General features: G+C 45.4%; 1 protein-coding gene and 1 long non-coding RNA gene across 3 annotated transcripts in view; both read right to left on the reverse strand.

Moving 5' to 3' along the window:
• Positions 1–1846: 1846 nt before the first annotated feature.
• Positions 1847–21617, reverse strand: part of LOC147737261 (uncharacterized) — a 365313-nt gene continuing 345542 nt past the window's right edge. Inside the window, exon 2 of the mRNA XM_086923355.1 lies at positions 1847–3431. Within this exon, the coding sequence (XP_086779481.1) occupies positions 1847–3431 (1585 nt within the window). The remainder of the gene's footprint in view (positions 3432–21617) is intronic.
• Positions 4663–21617, reverse strand: part of LOC147737262 (uncharacterized) — a 48448-nt gene continuing 31493 nt past the window's right edge. The window contains exon 3 of one of the 2 annotated variants that reach the window (XR_015296009.1): positions 4663–4784. This is a non-coding gene — a long non-coding RNA (uncharacterized LOC147737262). The remainder of the gene's footprint in view (positions 4785–21617) is intronic. The other variant, XR_015296005.1, reaches the window with a different exon arrangement.

A 21617-nucleotide genomic window follows, 5' to 3' on the forward strand; every position in this document is an offset into this window, starting at 1 on the left:
ATCTGACCAGGGCCTGCATATGGGATACAGACCAGTGAGATAATGAACTCATAGACCTCTGTAGTGGTTCACAGTGCGCATCGGAAGTGCTTCTATGCGTCTACGCTTGTTACTTCTGGAGCAGAAGGAGGTCGGCACTGAGCTGCATCATGTCTCCTATGCGTGCAGCAGGACTGCTTTAAAGTCTGAGGATCCAGTGTGGCGTGTGGGGAATATTCACACGGTAAGGAATCTGCAGGTAAAGGAGTATCCACCAGAAAGAGCGTTATCGAAGGCAAGTAACTGGTTTGTTATGTTTTCCTGCTGTCGTATATTATCTCATTATGGGTGGTGAACTCTGCTCGCGCCGTTTTCCGTACTCCGCGGAGCTCGCATAGTTCCAAAAAACTCAGCTCCATGGAGCGTAGTGAGGTTTTTTCTACGCTTACGCTCTTCAACGTCATTTGCCGGGGCGGGGAAAATCCAACTCCTAATGAGATTTTCGGTGCTCGCCATAGTCTAGTTGGCGAGCAAAATCATCCTCCTGGGGCGATTTCTCAAAACGGGTCGTTGGATTTCTGAATGCGAGTGGTCGCGGCAGGTCACAACCACTCGCGTTGAGAAAACTTCCTTCGCATTGACAAAGCTGCCGCCCGAGTAGAAGCAGCTGCACCCTCTTGCGCTGCACATGGTGCCATTCGCGATTATTTTTACAGGGCGGGACAAACACCAGGAGATCAAAATCACCACAAACGACATGACCCTTACGCACTCCGCTGCTCGCGGAACTCCGCGTAGACCGCCAGAGTATTTTTGTCACTGTGCGTAGTTCCTCATTGAGGAACTCCGCATAGGCTTAATCTTATCATGAAAATATAGATTACAGTCATATGTTAAGAAACAAGGGTGAGTAGAAACCTTTTGGGTGGAGTAAAATTTAAGACATTATTATTGTGATTTTTTTGGCAATTATTTGATTTTTGCAAGCACTAACACTTCTCTGTGTAAAGTAAAGACCTTGAGAGTTTTGCAACTTTCAGATACTCAAATTGTGGATTCTGTTGCAATTAAAAATATTTCCTGGCCTGAAATTTCTTTGGAGGTTGCATGTGGGCAGCCTAAGTTATCCTGCAAGAGTTACTTGATGAATCGTATTGCAACTAAAATATGTACTCTCTTATGTAAAGTCAGGTTGTTAGAAGCTTTTCTGCAACTCAAGATACGACTTACTTTTCACCTCATGTTGATGCATTTCTCATGTTTAGTGAGATCTCCTTTCTGAGTAAAACGTTTCTGGCTTTCCCCTCCTGTATAAGGCTTTAGTCCAGTGTGAATTCTCTCTTGTGAAGTGACATTGTATTCAAGACTAAACCTTATCTGACATTCACAACACACATTAGGCTTTTTTCTCCCATGTGAGTTCGCTCATGACAAGTGAGAAGTAATTTGTAACCAAAACTTTGTTTGCATTTCGAGCACTCATAAGGTTTTTAACCAGAGTGGGACCTCTCATGAAGCATAACACTGTCTTTCAGATTCAAGCTTTTATGGCATAAGGATTTTCTCCAGTGTGGAGTTTCTCTTGGTGAGATAGCGTTTTTTTCTGCAGCTTTTCTGGCATTCAGAGCACTCATAGGGTTTTCATCAGTATGGAGTCGCTTATGGTTAGTGAGGCTGTGCCTATCAAACTGGAATTTCTGGCATTCACAGCATTGGTAATGGTTTTCCCTGTGTGCGTCTGCTCATGTAGAGTGAGACTTGAGTTTAAAATTGATGCTTTTCTGGCATTTGGAGAACAAAATTATTTTGATGGTGTGTTTTTTTATGGCACTTGTAACCATCTCTACCTCTGAATCTTTTCTGACATTTAGAGCACTGATAATTCTTTTTCTCCAGTGTGGATTCTCACATGTCTAGTGAGATGAGATTTAATGGTGAAACATTTTTGGCATTCGGAGCACTGATAAGGTTTTTCCCCAGTGTGGGTTCTTATATGATGAGTGAGACTGTGTTGGAAACTGAAAGATTTCTGGCATTCAGAGCACTGATAAGGTTTTTCCCCAGTGTGGGTTCTTATATGCTGAGTGAGATTCCTTTTTTCAATGAAACATTTGTGGCATTCAGAGCACTTATAAGGTTTATCCCCAGTGTGGGTTCTTATATGCTGAGTGAGACTCCTTTTTTTAATGAAACATTTGTGGCATTCAGAGCACTTATAAAGTTTATCCCCAGAGTGGCTTCTTATATGCTGAGTGAGATTGCCTTTGTGACTGAAACATTTGTGGCATTCAGAGCACTGATAAGGTTTTTCCCCAGTGTGGGTTCTTATATGCGAAGTGAGATAGTCTTTTTTACTGAAACATTTGTCGCATTCAGTGCACTGATAAGATTTTTCCCCAGTGTGGGTTATTGCATGTCGAGAAAGACTTTGTTTGTTTCTGAAACATTTCTGGCATTCAGAGCACTGATATGGTTTTTCCCCAGTGTGGGTTCTTATATGATGAGTGAGACTCTTTTTGTAAATGAAAGATTTCTGGCATTCAGAGCACTGATAAGGTTTTTCCCCAGTGTGGGTTCTTATATGCTGAATGAGACCTGTTTTATGAATGAAACATATCTGGCATTCAGAGCACTGATAAGCTTTTTCCCCAGAGTGGGTTCTTATATGATGATTGAGACTGTTTTTATGACTGAAACATATCTGGCATTCAGAGCACTGGTAAGGTTTTTCCCCAGTGTGGGTTCTTATATGCTGAGTGAGACTGTTTTTAAGACTGAAACATTTGTGGCATTCAGTGCACTGATAAGGTTTTTCCCCAGTGTGGAATATTGCATGTTGAGAAAGACTTTGTTTGTATCTGAAACATTGCTGGCATTCAGAGCACTGATAAGGTTTTTCCCCAGTGTGGATCATTGCATGTTGAGAAAGACTTTGTTTGTCTCTGAAACATTTCTGGCATTCAGAGCACTGATAAGGTTTTTCCCCAGTGTGGGTTATTGCATGTCGAGAAAGACTGTCTTTGTAACAAAACCTTGCCTGGCATTCAGAGCACTGATATGGTTTTTCCCCAGTGTGGATTCTTCTATGCTGAGTGAGATTGTATTTGTAAATGAAAGATTTCTGGCATTCAGAGCACTGATAAGGTTTTTCCCCATTGTGGGTTCTTCCATGCTCAGTGAGATTGTTTTTGCAAATGAAAGATTTCTGGCATTCAGAGCACTGATAAGGTTTTTCCCCAGTGTGGGTTCTTATATGCTGAGTGAGGCTTTTTTTTGTAATGAAACATATCTGGCATTCAGAGCACTTATAAGGTTTTTCCCCAGTGTGGGTTCTTATATGATGATTGAGATGGTTTTTTTGACTGAAACATTTCTGGCATTCAGAGCACTGATAAGGTTTTTCCCCAGAGTGGACTTTCATATGTTCAGTGAGATAAGATTTACGCTTGAAACTTTTTTGGCATACATTGCACTGAGAGTGGTTTCCCCCAGTATGCATTCTGTCAAATTCTGTGAGATACGATTTATGGCTGTATCTTTTTTGGCACAAGCAACTTTTTTCCCCAACTTCGGTTATTTTGCCTCGATTGAGGCGGGTTTGAACACTGAATTTGCTCTCAGTCCGTGTTTTTATAAGGTGTATTCCTAGAGTTAATATCTCTACATTTAGTTTTCTCTTGCTTATATACCACGGTAAGAGTGAACCTGATTTTAGAGTCGGGCTTGTTTAGATAATGTTCAGCATTTATCTCTAAAAGAAATTGTGAGTAATCTTTTTAAAACTTGAATTGAGCAAACACCTGTTGAAATTGTTCTAGCAGATAATAGTCTTTAGGTAATAGCCTCTCTGGCAGCAAATTATTCTGTGACTGAAGTTTTTCTCCAATCTATTTATATAGGTTCTTTGCAATGCAGTAATAAGGTGTTGGTCTGAAATTTAATGACTGAACTGATAAGTACCTTTTTGCACTGATGTAAAGGCAGTAACTGAGAGAGTTAGAATGTGCACAGTACTATTGTGGCTCACCAGTCGCAGAACATCAGTTCCTTTTACCCTTTCTATGTTTGGTGTAAGGTTAAGGTTTGTAGTTCTGAAGACGAGGATTTATTTACATTACCTATAGTGCAACGGTGCTCATGTAATCCATTTTTATATTTAACAGTTTTACATATCACTCATGCACAACAAATAATGTTGAGATTTACATAGAATTACAGAACAGTACACAATAAAAAGGAAACATTCTGAGATGGTCATGAACACAATAAAGTGGTGAATTTTTAAGGTTTTCGCAAGAGTGAGCAGAGTGGGTAGAGGTGATATATCTCGAGGCAGATAGTCTCAAACTTGTGTAAATGGTTAAAAACGGTTGTTGAACAAAGGTGATTTTCCAATCTTTAGCTTGTTAACGTGTCAGCTTCGGAGTCTTCTTTCAGCGTCTTTTCTTTGATGGTATGCAGAAGATAACTTTTGTTATAACTTTCTTTTATGCAGTGTGTGCTTCCTCTCTGGAATTACATGATGCTTTAGATGAACGTTATTCTGTCATGCTGAGGCAATTTGTCTTTCTGATAATATTTCAGATGAGGATTTTGAAGTGGTCTTTCTACATTATTTCTGATGCTGTGTGCACAGATATGGCTTTGCTCTGGGTTAATGAAATACAAAATTAGAGACTTCACTTACAGGTATTGTACTTTCCTCACTGGATTTCCTTCAGTTTTTCAAAATAATCCTTCTTATGGCACTGACATTCAGTTGCTTAGTGCTAAATCTTGCTTTCTTCGTCCGTAATTTCAATTACCTATAGTATTAAAATTAAATAGTTAATACATGTACATTTCCAAAAATATAATTTACAAGCCAAATCAATGCAGAATTTTGAAAATGTTGAGCTGTTTTTCAGACACCGCAGAGTGTAGAATGGTAGCATGAGAGTACTTGAATGTAGGAGTGTAGAATTTTCAACATTTTATTAAGCTCACAAAGGATACATGTACCCTATGGACTTGTAACATTGAATCCCAAAGGCAGATATTAAAGTCATATGGACTGGCACCAAGCAGATATTTAAGAAAGAATACTATTAATTAATTTGTAATGTAGATTTCTGGGACGGGAATTACTCGTCCACCGACAACAGGTGTTTTCCCCTGCCCTGAGTGACCACCTACTTGTATCTGGCATCCTGACTTGAGTTTTGGCCTCTGCCGCAAGCAAATCTATTGTGTGCAGCGGGGACTATGCCTAGACCAATCCCTCAACTATGGTCCAGAGTATGAATCAAGGGCAATGAAATTAAGGCGTACTTTCATGTGTTCATTTTATTCCACCTGATTATCAGTTGTTAGGTTTTTCTGCACCTGGACTTACTGGGTGCTTTTCTGCACAATTTTTTTCCAGACAGAAAAATTAGATTGCAAAGACGCATAAGACTCTGGGTGCAGCAGAAGCAGCCAAGACTTATGCTGTCGTTTTTACAAACTGGGGGAAGCACACAATTCTTCCCTCTGTTGGTGTTCAAAGTCGGTGTCGGCCTGTGATTCGGCATTGAGTGCAGAGCGTACCGAGTAGAGCTGAGGGGCCGAGCCGAGCAGGAGTTGATGAGCAAGCGGAGCCTGGGACGACTGCCCGGGATTGTTTTGTGACCAGTTCCCGCTCTCGAAAGTTTCTCCCCATCACCCGCGTCCTGTTATACGGGCGCTTTAAGTTCTACAGATCTGCTGTGGGGGCAGGAATGGCCGCTGCCAGCGCCGCGGTGCTAAGGCGCTGCTAGTGCTGCTCGTGCGGCGGCCGCGGCAGGGGTCAAAGGAACCTTGGCCTGTGGTGCTGCTGGTGCGGCGGCTGCAGCAGGGCACAGAGGAGAACAGAGGAGCACAGAGGGCACAGAGGAGCCTTTGCCTGCCATCTGATTTGACGTATTTACTAAGCATTGAGCAGAGCAGAGCTGAGCCGAGGAGTTGAGGGAAGTGCCTACATTTGCCATCTGTAGTGGGACTGGCTCTGGATCCTGCTCTTGCTCCTAAACAATTGCCAGCATTCTCCCTTGTACTCTTGTCAGCGATGAATAGCAACGAACAAGCATTGAACAGTGAGTGGTGAGTGACAAGTGGCAAGAGGTATGTGGCGGGTAGCTAAGGTTGATCGGTCCGTAAGTCGCTGAGCCATTGGAGTCTGTAATAAGTCTGCAATACAAAATCTGAGAAATTATGCAAAGGGGAAAGTGACAATAGACTTTGACCCTCTTGAAGCACCCCTCGACCCCTGAATTACTCTGGATGCCTAGACTACAGCCCTACCCGGAGCCCGGATATTAATGAACCGTCTAATTAATTAATTAACCATGTCAACAGCGACCGAGACATCCAACAGCACCAGAGCCTGAGGAGTATCCATGACAGCCTTCTCTCGCAGGGAGTCCAATACCGCCAGTATTATGGTCTCCGTTGAGTGGGCAGGCCAAAACCCAGATTAGTGTGAGTCGAGATAGTTGGATTGTTAAATAAAATTGGACAGGCACTTCACCACATGAGCCTCCAGTACCTTTACCAGGTACGGGAGCAAGGAAATTGGGCAGTAATTCAACAGGATCTGGGAGTCTGCCCCTGATGTCTTCAGAAGGGGAACCACAACTGCCTCTTTAAAGGCCTTAGGGACACAACCCTAAAATAGGGACTCCTTCAGAAGAGAGAGGGCTGGACCCGGGAGGCCGGTGAAGGCTTCTTTTAGGACGTGTGGTGGGCAGTAGTCCGTAGGGGATCCAGATTTTACTTTAGACAAAAGGTCCTGGAACACTTGTGTACAGTAGTTCTCTGCTGGTGCAGATCAGTAGTGCCCGGCTCTTCTTAGGTCGTCAGGAACTGAAGTTCAGGGATTGAAGTTCAGGGACTGGGGATGCCACCTAAAAAATAGATTTAGGGGCGATACAAGGGAGTGACAGTTAGTGTCCAATGGGCCCTTTGCCTGGGGTGTCTATGCCCTCTAATATGCTCACCTTCTGTGAGAGGAGGATACAGTCCTAGCCCTAACTGGATAAGTCCCATCATCTTCAAGATGGTGAGCACTGAAAAGTGTACTTAACCTAGCCTCCAGCACCCGAGGGGTGGAGTTGGCAGAGGGGGGCACATCTCCTCTCCTATCAAAGGTTTCCCACCTGTCCTGCCGTGAAAAAGGGAGTGAGGACAAGATGGAGGCAAGCTCCTTCGAACAGGAGAGGCTGGGGTTGCATTAGAAAGGAGGCAAAACCTTTGAAGCTCCCCACCACGATGGCTCTTTCTGTCCAGGGGGAGACATGAACACCTCCACCTAGGAAAGGCATTGTTCTCAGTCTCAGAGTGCGCAGGCACTCTCCCCTGAGGTCAGAACACACTCTGGTGGTAACAGGCTGGCTCGGGCCAGTCAATGACCAGACTAAGGATTGGTAGGTTTCAGGGGACCCCCTAAGGGGCACTTTGTGTGCAATCTATGTATATAAAAACAAAAATATGTCTGTCTGTTTGTCCTTTATGCATTACTACACCATTCATCCGATCGCCATGAAACTTTGGGAAGTTGTTGAGTACACTCCAGCAAAGGTTTCTGGCATATTTTTTCTTTAAATATCGACCCACCAGGGCCCTCAAAATCTTTTAAATATCGGCCACCCAGGGCCCTCATTTGTCCTTTATGCATTACTACACCATTCATCCGATCGCCATGCAACTTTGGGAAGTTGTTGAATGCACTCCCGCGAAGGTTTCGAGCATAAAACATTTTTAAATATCGGCCCCCCAGGGCCCTCATAAACTTTTAAATATCGGCCCCCCAGGGCCCTTATAAACCCTTCGAATACTGAATGTTTCCATTTACGGAATACCAGGCGAAGCGACAACGTATAAGTTCCAATGATCCCAACAGATATGCCCTTTGAATTCAAATGTTTACAGTTTCCGGTGCGACTCGCTTTTGCAATGATCATCAACAAAGCACAAGGACAATCGCTGCAAGTGTGTGGACTAGATTTGGAGAATCCGTGCTTCTCACATGGACAACTGTATGTGGTCAGCTCACGCTTCAGAAAACCTTCTGATTTATTCGTGTACGCACCAGATGGAAAAACAAAACAATATCGTGTATCCACAAGCACTCGAATAAATAAATAGAATTAAAACGACACTTTGAAATGTTTTCCATATTAATATAAAAAAGTTTTTTAAAAAAGACACAATGTACATTGAATGTTATCATAACGAGTTTCCTTGAATTTCCTTTCTTCTGTGATCGCAGCAACGCCAAACATCACATATTTCAGTGAAGCCATCATGGAGCTGTGAACTCATAGTGACGAGTGTCCAGCCTATGTACTTACTATGACTTCCCTGGTCACTTACAATATCCAGGAATCGACAAGGATATTGCAGGGGCATCAGGGGCATCTCATGCAGATATGCCCTCGCAGGAGGGAGAGAATGTGGCGCAGCAGCCAGAGCTACTGACTCAGGAACTGGGGATCCGGGTTCAAGTCTCTGCTTCAGCACAACATCCTGTGATTCTGGGCAAATCACTGTATCTCCTGGTTCCCATAGACGTCTGTAAACCCTCACAGGTGATGAGCCGCACAATATAAATCTGCGAACTTTAAATTTAACTCACTGCCTCATATATGGGTAAGACACCCCTCAAGCGGTGTTCATGGGTATGGCACACAGGGATGTATGCCAGGTCGGTTCTTCAGTTTTGTCTGCACCAAGACACTCAGGCTGCTGTTCCAGTGTGCATGTGCTAGGTGAGAGAGCCCTTTGGGTGGCATAATTTGTGCTGCAGCCCCTAGGGACCCTCTTTAAACACAAGGCACTTGATACCAGGGGTACTTTTTACTAGGAACTTATATGTGAGCTAAAGGGGTGCCAATTGTGGAAATGACTGGTACAGTTTAAGGAAGGAGATCTCGCACAGGAGGCCTGGTTGGCAGGGACTCTGTGCACTTCCAGTCGAACCCACAATATTTTCCAGGCAACAAGTGGGGGCTAACAATGTCCAAAAGAGGCACGTGTATTGATGACACCCTCCCCCCACAAATGAAAGAGGATGAGACTAACCTTCCTCTACAGAGTCTTCATCGTCCTCTTAGTCTGCAGCTACCATGTGACATATTGGTAGCTGGATGAACAGTAACCACCTCAATTTTAGCCCAGACAAAACTGATAGGATCCTAATTGGTGGGCCATGGAACTTTAATTTTTGGCCGACTGAGTGGGGACCCACCCCTACCATCTAGATCAACTAAAAGCCTTGGCATCACAATTGACTGCGATCTGTCTGTGAAATCCCAGATTGGGACGGTGGTCTCTACCTGCTTTTTTTTGCTCCGGAAGATCAGGAAGATGAACATAAGTTATTTACCTGTAAATTGTGGTTCTCCAGTATTGGTATCTTTGATAGATTCACATGCTTGAATCATTCCTCGTCGTTGAAGTGGGAGTCCCAGGGTACATAGAATAGCAATACAGCAATAGCATAGCGAAAGCATAGCTAAAAGAGCAATAGGAAGTATTGTAACATAGAAGTTAATAGGAAAAAACTTGTCACTTTAATAACTTGTCCAAGTCATTAGATATGGTCCAGACTCCAGCCAATCAGGCGACAGCACCCTCTGGAGCCTTCTCCTCAGAGACTCAGGCTCTCAGATTTTTGAGCACACATGTGGCATAAGAGCCAAGGAGGAGAGGGGAGCCTCTGAGCGGATGAGGGTGGATCGCATGTGAATCTATGAAAGATACCATTTACTGGAGACGCACAGTTTTCAGGTAAGTAACTTATGTTCTTCTCCTGTATTGGGGTATCTTTCATAGATTCACATGCTTGAATCAGAGTAGATAGCAGTAATTCGAGAATTGGGCATGGTAAACCATAAGTAAATCATAAACAGAGTACGAGAGAATACATATACGTATATTACAGTATAGCAGTAACATGGGCACACCTGCATAAGCAGAAATATATACCTTGTGTGCAGGAGGAGAAGCTGTTCACGGTGCCCCTGGCAGGTGGCACCCATTTTTACCAACATTAGTGCACTTAGTACTGTTCAAAAGTTAGAGGAATGTGAAGGACATGTGTAGACTTGGTATTTTTTTTTTCTTACTAAAGGAGAAAGTTCTACCTGATTCTTTATCTAAAGATGGAGATGAGGATGTCCTCGAGGCATGCCTTGTTTTGGAAACCTGCTAGTGTACATCATCTTCCCATCCTAGCGCAGCGCAAAGATACTAACGCCGTACTTACCATGCCCTGGAAGGGAGGTGCAACGGAGCGCACTGTACAATCGGATAGTTCTTGCTTCGGAATTAAACACGGGGTAAATGGTATCCATCACAGATTTTCAATTTCCAAACGGGGGATAAAATCTGCGTGTCCTGATAATTGCTCGATATTGTCAATAGTTTAAATCCAGCAGGCCTTAACTGCTCAAATGTATCATATTGATGTAAACTTAATCGCGCCCGGGTGTACCCGCTAATTACCGAGTGCGGCAAACTCCTATTCACTTGAATTGCGGCCCCAGTCTCAAACGTGTGTGTGCAGGACTGAGTTACGAGGGCACCCATAAACGATGCCCTGCTGGCAGGCTGTCTGGGCATTCGCGCGCTCTACAAAATGATAAATCAAATCAAATCATGTGCTTTAGTTCGGTGTGCTACTCTATACAATACTGAAGGGTGTTGTGCAGACTGAAGTACCACCTTTGAAGGTTTAATAAACTTTACTTTTGTATTTTCCAGTTTCATTGCCAACTTCTTTCTATGGTCTGAGGATTCCGTGCAGAGAAGGGCCAACCCCTTGCACTAAGTAGGCATAGCTGAGGTTTGCTTACAACAAATTGGCGCCCGACACCTGGGGCTCATCGGCGACTCGTAGTGCCCCGAAGGAGTGGTCATAACAAAGGATTGGAATCTCGCTGCGGACGCGATCGCATGCCAGAGAAGACCCAAGTCTTGGCATCCAATGCGTTTTTTCCTTTCTTTCCGATCTGACCATCCAGGTGGTGCCGGTCCTCGTCTGAGATCTCTTCTGGCCAATATGCTGTTCGACAACCTCTTTATCCTGTCCTTAATAAACCACAAGATGATTTTTCTTTGTTAGATCATCCTTCGCCTCCGTATGTCGTTCCGTCCGTTCCATCTTGCGAAGAGGAGGATTCTGGGGCATATAAAACGAAACCTGATACCCGCTCTATGATGTCGACCGATCGTGCGGCCGATCTTAGAAAGATTGCTCGACAGGCAGTTCAGGATCCTGTTACTGTTTATGGTATCTTAGAGACTTTAAAGGGATGGCAAGATCGAGAGCAGATATATTTTACTGAGCATTTTGCAGAAGAAGTTGTTGACATGTCCCGAAAAGTTTCTGATATTCTCGTAAAGGTCTTTTTACTCTCCCCCCAGTGACTGATACGATCAGGCGGCTGTTTAAACTTTGAACTGAGGCGCTTCGTCTACGGGAGGAGAAATGGAAAGCTAAAGCAGATGGACGGACGGGATTGGTCGACGGGAATCTATTTTTGAAACAAATAAGACCGCGATAGTGCATGCAAAGCCTATGCGAGAGGCCGTGCCTTTATATGTTCCTCCTAAAGGAACAGGTACAAGTGACGATAAATTTTCTGTAGATGCTAAAGGTTATTTTATTTATAATTGTGTATATACTCCCTGGAATACGGCAGATGTTATGGCACTTAAAGCTGCATTGCCTGATCTGTTTAAAAATCCTGCCGCTTTCTATGAGGAATTTGAGGGAGCATTAAATTCTTGTACCATGACATTAATTTATTTTTCGGGCTAATATTGCCGCCTGATATGAGGAGATCCGTGCGCAAAGTTGATGATCGCGCAGCGTACGGGGCATTATGGAAGGAGATAGAGAGGAAGATGAATGAATGAATGAATGAATGAATGAATGAATGAATGAACCGGTTCTTGTGTATGCGCGGACCAGGGAACCAGCGAAAAAGCCATGTCAGTTGATTTTAGATCTTCCCGGTGCAATATTAACTAAGTTAAAAACGATCATTCCCCCTAAAAAGATTGATTGGACTATTTTAGCATCTTGTAAGCAAAAGACAGATGAATCAGTTTCAGATTACTTTTTGTGATTTTAGTGACCAGTCGCTAACGAACGATACGGGCCGACACTTGTTTGTAGATAAGTATGTTACGAATTTATTACCAGGAGTGGTTAGCCGCTTGAAAGCTAGCGAAAGCTCTTGGACCACCTCTTCTCCGGCATCCCTCCTGACAATGGCTCAATATAAAGAGCGTCAGGAACTTGAAGCGAAGGGTAGCGCGGATAAAAAGTCTAAAGAATTAAAAACAGAGGTTATGTTATCTCAGGTTTATGGTCCACCTCTTCGAGGTAATGATAGAGGCGGTCGAGGATTTTATAGTTCCTCTTCCACTCGTTCTAATTTGGCCGTTGATCAATGTGCGTATTGTAGGAAATTTGGCCATTGGGCAGATGAGTGTCCATTGTTGCACTCACAGCTCTATGTCCGTGGCCGAGGATCTATGAGAAATCGCGCTGGAAACTTAGGACCCAGAGGTGCTATGAACGATCGTGCTAGATTTAATTCTAATGTGCGGGTACAAAATGGGTTCAACACTTTTGATAGGCGCAACCAATACCAGATGTCTGATTATGTGCAGCCTGATACGCATGATTCTGCTTATGCAAAGGATTGCGTAGGATGGGGTAAGGAATCAGTTGAAGTTCCAGTGGATCAGAGGGGTCCTGATGTTACAGCACATGTTTTGGGTTCTACAGATCAGTTTCTGGTTGATACAGGAGCTACTCGTAGTGCTTTGTCTAAACAATTGGTTCCGAGGGCTCCCCTGTCTGGCTTAACGATTACATCGATAGGGTTCGAAGGAACACCTTCCCTTAGCCCATTGTCACAACAACTTGCATTTCATGTTGATAAGTTTGCTGCTCCATGCCCGTTTTTGCTTTCCCCAAATACACCAGACAATATTGTGGGTCTTGATATGCTCAAGTATTTCAGAGCCACAATAAGATGTTCCCCTGAAGGAGTGCGTGTGATTTTGAATGACAATTATCCAGTAACAGACAGAGCTTGCATTGTTCAAGAGGATACTGCATTGGCCTCGCTACCTAAAACTTTGTGGGCTACTTCAGATACTGATGTGGGACATATGGTTATTCCACCGGTGCATATTAGTGTAAAGGAGGGAGCTGTGTTGCCATGCTTGCCTCAATATCGGATTTCACAGGAGGGTGAGGAAGCACTCATACGAATTGTACAAGATATTATTAAAGTTGGGGTTGTTGAGGAAGTTCCATTTAACATTTTTAATAGTCCGATCCTCCCGATTTTGAAGAAAGACACTAATACCGGGATCTATCGATTTATCATTGATTTGCGGGAGGTGAATATGATAGTGGTACCGCAAAACCCAGTGGTTTCTGATATCACAACACTTCTTACTTTAGTTCCACCTACTACAACTGCGTTCTAAGTTATAGACTTGAAGAACGCTTTATTTTCGATCCCTATTCATCCTGATAGCCGATATCTGTTTGGTTTCACTTTGAATAATCGATCGTATAGATTTTGTAGAGTTCCTCAAGGCTATACTGAGAGTCCTAGTATTTACAGCCAAGCATTGAAAAGACAACTTGATTATTTTGTTCTACCCGAGGGTGATGCGCTCATACAGTATGTTGATGATATTTTGTTGGCAGCCGATACCCCTGAACAATGTGAGAAGTGTACTCTGTCTTCGCTTTCTTTTCTTGCTTTACATCACCACAAGGTATCGAGAAAGAAACTGCAGTATTTTAGACCAAAGGTAACCTACTTAGGTCACCTTTTGTCTAAGTAGGGGCGTGCACTCATATCAGATCGCATTCAGGCAATTTTAGACACACCAGTACCTTCCACACAGAAAGAGGTTCGAGCATTTTAGGTCTTACTTATTTTTGTAGGCAATGAATATTAGGATTTTCATATATTGTTAAACCCTTGTTAGCGCTTTTGACAAAAGATACTCAAATACCCCTTCCTTGGACAGATGAATGTGAGAATGCTTTCCGGCAGTTACGACAAGCTATTTGTTCAGCACCAGTGTTAGGTACTCCAGATTACACAAAGCTCTTTACATTGTATGTACACGAGAGGGATGGATGTGCATTGTCAGTTTTAGTACAGATACACAGTGATAAGCAACGCCCTTGTGCATATTTTTCAGCAGTACTCGATCCAGCTGCTCGAGCGTTGCCTGGATATTTTCGCTCGGTTGCAGCAACAGCTGTGTCAATACGCCAGAGTGAGGGGATAGTCTTATCACATAATCTGTTGGTACCCCATGCTGTTGATGCTCTTTTGAATCAAACAAAGACGCAGCACTTAACTGGCGCTCGTCTGACAGGATATGAGCTGACGTTGTTAGCTCCTCACATTACACTGAAGAGATGTGCAACACTAAACCCAGCCATGTTGGTCATCATCAATATCTTTGCATTTGATGAGAAGCTCGGAAGGAGTACGAGCAGCACGGAACCGATCATCCTCTTCCGAATCCTCCTCATTAGCGTCATAGTCAAAAGCTCCAGAGGAAGATTTGGTGATGGTTGAGTTGGCAATAGATCCAAAGAAGAGTTCCTACGTTGAAGTAGGGAAACATCCGTCGTTCCTGAAGGCAGCAAAAGTGTTGCTGAAGATTTCAAGAGGACTAGACACATCAAAGCTGAAGGTGGAACCAAGGATGCCGCCGCGACGACGAAGAGCGTGGTTGAAGTTCCGTAAGGAAAGTCTTCTGTGCTGTCGACGAGGCAAGCGCCGACAAGGCAACCGCCGATGAAGCAATCGTCGACGAAGCACCCGTCAATGACGAGGCAACCTTTGACGTCGAGGCATCCGTCGACGAAGCAGGTAGAGCCTTGAGAGCCATCGACCGTCTCGCCGGCGAAGAGGCATCTGTTGACGATCGACCAGAGACAGTCCTCTTTTTCATCGACAACGAAATGAGGGAGGTGGCAGACGTTCGAGGCTTCACTGACACCATAACAAACGTCAATGGAGAGGACTCTAATGACATAATCATTGTAGGTTGAGGAGATGAGAAGGTGGAAGTAGTCGTTGTAGCAGTGGCGACGGAAGTCTTCGTCGACAAGGGACCCATTTTTTTAGGCAAATTTGTCTCAGGAAGAGACTTAGATGCCTGAGACTTAGAGACAGATCTCGGAGGCATAGAAGATACAGGTAGTCCCTTAGAAGGAGCAGGAGCCCTTTTTGAGGTAGAAGTCTGGCCTTCATGAGTAGAGGTGTGGTCTTTCTTGAGCACCTTAGCAGATACCATCTCCGCATCACTAGCCCTCTTCTTAGAGATGACTGTCCTGAGAGCGGAATCACTCTCAACATCTGATAAGGGATTATCCTTGGTCTTGGGTTTCTGTAACCACAGAGGTAGACGTCCCTCTCTGTCTCTTAAAGTCTTTTGAAGAAAAGTCCTGCAGATTTTACAATCTCTCACCTGACTTTCAGGGTGGAGGCAGTGACCAGCTGGACTAGCTCCGTAGCGGTCGCTCCTCCACGATCCCCACCTCGACTCCCTGGTTGACTGCTCCCCTCCTCCTGCTGAATTTGGTCGCATTGCCCACTGCCCGCCCCAGTGATTGCTCCTGACTTCGCCTGCTATTCCTGAGCGCCTCGACGCTGTGTAGCGCCCATTACCTGCCTCTGAGATCGCGCCCCGACATCGCCTGCATTTCCAAAGCGCCTCGAAGCTATCATAGCGCCTGGTATCGTTTCATTGTATTTCATTGTATTTATACTTATTCCATATTGCGCTGCATTGCTTTGTTTATTTTATTATCTTCATTGTAGTCGTGTTCGTGGAACTGTGCCCAGTTTCGCTTTCTGTCCGTCCATTTTGTTGTTTGGTCACTCGTGGCCCGTGTCTCCTCCCCGCTCCCGCCTCCCAGCTGCCCCTCCCACGCTCCGCCCCCCTCCACTCTCCATATAAGACAGATGAACCTACGTGCAGCGTCCACGCGCTGCGGCCGCGCCGAAGGTGCGCCAAAGGTAAGCCCGTCTACGCCCGTCCGCGCCTGGACCGCGCCCAGTGCTAGACCCCCTGGCCCCGCAAAACCCACTCCTCCCGCATTACATACGACGTCGCTACCCTCTCAGCACTTAACACCGGCCGACTCCCTAACTGCGTCCTAGCCGCCCCAGGACACACCCATGGACCATTCACCTGCAATTCCAGCAATTATGGCTGCATCAAGTCCACCATCAAAACCACAAATACCAAACAGACTCCCGACAACAACCACCTGAAATGCATCCTTCTGTATACCCGCTCAGTCCACAGCCACGCCATTCAACTTTGGAATCTACTCGACACCACATCACCAGATGACGCCTTCCTCACTGAAACCTGGATGAACGCCTCATCTACGCCTGACATCGCCATAGCCATCCCTGACGGCTACAAGATTATCCGTAAGGACCGCACCAACCAAATAAGAGGAGGCATTGCCATCGTCCATAAGAACACCATCCGCATCACGACCAGCTCAGATGACAACCTCGCAACCGCCGAACACCTCCACTTCCAGATTTACATCGACCCCAAGACCACACTCAGAGGCACCCTCATCTACAGACCACCAGGACCACGCACACAATTTAGCAAAGACATCACTGACTTCATCAGCCCACACACCCTCCCCTCTGAGGACTACATTCTACTAGGCGACCTCAACTTCCTCCTGGAAAAGAACAACGACAACAACACCACCACCCTTCTGGGCAACCTCGCCACTCTCGGACTCAAACAACTTGTGACATCCCCACACATTGTGCTGGACACACACTCGACCCAATCTTCACATCAAGCAAATACATCTCCTTCAATCACACCACAGCTGTGTGCACTTCAACTACAAAAAGACTACGACACACAAACTCCCACAACAAATTCCCCGCAGAAACTGGAACAAAATCACCACCGACCGACTCTTCACATCGCTCCACCAACACCCCCCTGCCCAATCATCAGACCCAAACCAAGCAGCCACCAACCTTGCACAATGGATCACCCGCAGCGCTGACGAATTAGCACTCCTGAAAAACAACCCTACCAAGCAAGATCACAAAAAAGCCCCCTGGTTCAATGATGAACCAGGGGGCTTCAAGAAGACATACCGATCCCTCGAGAAAACCTGGAAAAGAAACCCAACAACCGAAAACCTAGCCACATTCAAAAACGCCACCCGCAAACACCATCAACTAATCCGCTCCACTAAAAAATCAGCATTCAAGGACCGACTCGACAACAACGCCCACAGCAGCAAGGAACTGTTCAACATCGTTAAAGAATTCACCAACCCCTCAGCCGGCACCAACGACATCACTCCTTCCCAAGACCTCTGCGACTCCCTAGCCTCATTCTTCCACAACAAAATCGCCAACATACACAACAGCTTCGCAAACCAGTCCGGTGACCTGCCCACCCCACTCACCTCCGAACTTAATACCCCTCCTAACATCCTCAGCAACTGGAACCCAGTCACTACGGAAGACACCACCCGCCTGATGAACTCCATCCACTCAGGATCGCCAACCGACCCTTGTCCTCGCCACATTTTCAACAAAGCAGACTCCATCATCGCTCCCCACCTTCGAGACGTCATCAACTGCTCCTTCAACTCCGCAACATTCCCGGAAAGCTGGAAACACGCCGAACTCAGCGCCCTCTTGAAGAAACCCACAGCAGACCCCACAGAACTCAAAAATTACCGCCCTATTTCGCTCCTCCCTTTCCCTGTCAAAGTCATTGAGAAAGCTGTCAACATTCAACTATCCGCCTTCCTCGAATCCAACAAATCACCCATCCCAATCCGGATTCCGAGCCAAACACAGCACCGAGACCGCCCTCATCGCAGCTACAGACAACATCCGAAAACTACTGGACAATGGAGAAACAGTTGCCCTCCTCCTTCTTGACCTCTCCGCAGCTTTCGACACAGTCTGTCATAACACCCTTATACATCGTCTCAGCAACATTGGAATACAAGGAAAAGCACTGGGCTGGATCATCTCGTTCCTCGCCGAAAGAACCCAAAGAGTCCGCCTCCCTCCTTTCAAATCAGAGGCCACCGAAGTCATCTGCGACGTACCACAAGGTTCTTCACTCAGTCCCACCCTCTTCAATGTCTATACGAGTCCCCTCGCATCAATTGCTCGACAACACAACCTCAACATCATCTCCTATGCAGACGACACCCAGCTGATCCTCTCCCTCACCAAAGACCCAAACACCGCCAAAACCAACCTACACGAAGGGATGAAAGAAGTGGCCGAATGGATGAGGAACAGCCGCCTAAAACTCAACTCGGATAAAACGGAAGTCCTCATATTAGGATCATCCCCCTCCGCTTGGGATAACTCATGGTGGCCTCCAGCCCTATGAAATGCCCCCACACCTACGGACCACGCACGTAATCTGGGCTTCATCCTAGACTCCTCCCTATCAATGACCAAACAAGTCAACGCCGTCTCTTCCTCATGCTTCAACGTCCTACGTATGCTCAAAAAAATCTTCCGTTGGATCCCCACCGAAACCAGAAAGACGGTCACCCACGCACTGGTCACAAGCCGACTGGACTACGGAAATACCCTGTATGCTGGAATCACAGCCAAACTACAGAAAAAACTCCAACGTATCCAAAACGCCTCAGCCAGACTCATTCTAGATGTCCCCCGCAGAGATCACATTTCAAATCACCTGAAAGACCTCCACTGGCTTCCCGTCAACAAGAGGATAACGTTCCGTCTCCTCACCCACGCGCACAAAGCCCTATACGATCTAGGACCCGAATGCCTCAACACGCGCCTTTCCTTTTACACCCCCACCCGCAAACTTCGATCGTCCAATCAAGCCCTCGCCGCAATACCACGAATCCACAGGTCCACCATGGGGGGAAGATCCTTCTCTTACCTAGCGGCCAAAACCTGGAACTCCCTCCCCACCCACCTCCGCCTTACTCAAAACCGCCTCTCCTTCAGAAAACAACTCAAAACCTGGATTTTTGATAAGTAATTTCTCACCTTCCCAAGCGCCTTGAGACCCTATGGGTGAGTAGTGCGCTATATAAATGCCAAACTTGAACTTGAACTTAGATACACTTTTTATGGGGGTTTACGGAATGAAGCCGGAGTTTCCCACAAGACTCATAGTGTTTGATGAGGGACCTCTTTGTAGTAGACAAAGCAGTGAAGACATTCTGAAGAGTTTCTGAAGAGAAAAGGTAGAGGTACTGAGCAGAGCTCAGGGAGACTCCCTTCACACGACGTGCGGTAGACAATCTGAGAGCCTGAGCCTCTGAGGAGAAGGTTCCAGAGGGTGCTGTCGCCTGATTGGCTGGAGTTTGGACCATATCTAATGACTTGGACAAGTTATTAAAGTGACAAGTGTTTTCCTGTAAACGTCTATTACAATACTTTTCTATTGCTCTTTTAGCTATGCTTTTGCTATGTACCGTGGAACTCCCACTTCGACGACGGGGAATCATTCAAGCATGTGAATCTATGAAAGATACCCCATTACTGGGGAACAGCAGATTTCTCACTACTGAAGCTCTTACCCAAGTTGCTTTAGCCTTAGTCATCTTTCACATTGACTACACTAACTCTTTACTTTGGCATTCCGACATATCAATCTAAAAGACTGCAACTAGTGCCAAACCAGGCTGCTAGATTAATCTATTGCCAGCCAAGAAAGCAGTATGTCACCCCTCTTATGAAAATGTTACATTGGCTTCTGGTAGTCGAACTCAGTGCATTCAAGTTGGGATGCCTCCTCTTTAAAGCTCTCCATGGCAACTGCCCAGTGTCTGTATCTACTCGGGTCCAGAGATATATCCACATTCAGGATCTTAGGTCTTCCCATTTGAATCCCCTAGCTACTCCTTCCTTTAAACGCTAGAAATTGGGGGGACTAAGATTTGCGGTCCTGGCCCCTCAATTTTGGAACTTTCTCCCTCAGGACAATAGATCGATGATATCATATCCTCAATTTTGGAAACTATTAAAGACATGGCTGTTTCACCAGACTTATGAATGAATCACTTAGCGGCAGGACTCCCTTGTCCGCAGCGCCCTGAAACCTTGTGGTATACGCACGCTTTATAAGTATTTTTAACATAACATAGCATTTAACATTGTCTAAATGGGACAACCTGGAAAGTCCATCTGCATTGGCAGTCCCAGGTCTCTGTTTCACCTCAAAGTCTATTCCCTGTAGGGAGATGGAGTACTTTAGCCGTTTGGGATTTTCACCTTTCATTTGTATTAACCCTCGGAGAGGCCTGTGGTCGGTTTGAACTAGGGAGTGAGAGCCAAACAGGTTTGACCTAAACTTCTCAAGGGACCAAACCACAGCAAAGGCGTCCATCTAAATGGCACTTCAATGCTGTTCCCTGGGGATTAGCCTTCTACTGATGAAAGCCAGTGGCTGATCTTGACCTTGGTCATGTTTTTGGGATAGCACTGCTCCTATACCATGTTCAGAGGCATCAGTCTGCACAATGAATTGCTTGACATAATCTGCAGCTTTCAGAATAGCTGCAGAGTGCATTGTTTCCTTCAGCGTGTCAAAAGCCTTTAGACAGCTCACAGTTGGTGCCATAATCCCTCACAAACCTCCTATAGTGCCAGGGAAGCCAAGGAAGGCCCTCACTTGAGTCTGGGTAGTTGGAGCCACCCAGTCCAGAATGGTCTAGATCTTGGGATGTAAGGGTTGAACCTGGCCTCCACTAACAAGGTGACCCAAGTATGCAACCTTTCCCTGCCCTATCTGACACTTGAATGCCTTGATAATGAGGCCTGCACTTCTCAGAGCCTCTGGTACTTTCCTAAGGTGGATCAGGTGATCCTGCCAGGTGGAGCTAAAGACAGCAATAGTGTGTAGAAATGCTGCACTCAATGATTCCAATCCAGCAAAGAGCTTAGTTCACCAACCTTTAAAAAGTGGCAGATGCATTTTTTTTTTTAAAAAAAAGGGCATTACAGTGAACTGATAAGACCCATCTGGGCTTAAAAATGCAGATATTTATTTAGCTCCTGGAGTCAGACCTATCTGCCAGTACTCTGATGTGAGATCGAACATACTCACTTGCTGCTCCCAACCTGTCAATAAATTAATCTGCCCATGGAGTTTGGTATGCATCGCTTTTGGTCTCAGCATTCAGGCCCCAATAGTCCACACAAAACCTCATTTCTTTCTTACCATCCTGGTTATGAGGCTTGGGGATTAAGACAACTGGGCAGGTCCAGGGGCTCTCAGAAGGCTTTAGAACTTCCAATTTCAGCATCATGCTTACTTCAGCTTTGATGCTCTCTTTCACATGTTCAGTCGGCCTCTATGTTTTATTCTCGACAAGTATTTTTTCATCAGTATCTACATCATGGATACACCAGCTAGTCTAGCGAGAGGTCAAAAAGAAGAGCGCAGCAAACTGATTTAGGACTTGCCTGCAATCAGTCTCCTGATGGGCAGGTAGGGTGTCTGACAAGACCGCACCTTCCACTGACCCATCTTTTGGATTGTTGAACAGGTCAGGGCCAGGTTCACTC

The sequence above is a fragment of the Lissotriton vulgaris genome, chromosome 1_1, assembly GCF_964263255.1.
Source record: "Lissotriton vulgaris chromosome 1_1, aLisVul1.2, whole genome shotgun sequence".
Taxonomy (NCBI): domain Eukaryota; kingdom Metazoa; phylum Chordata; class Amphibia; order Caudata; family Salamandridae; genus Lissotriton; species Lissotriton vulgaris.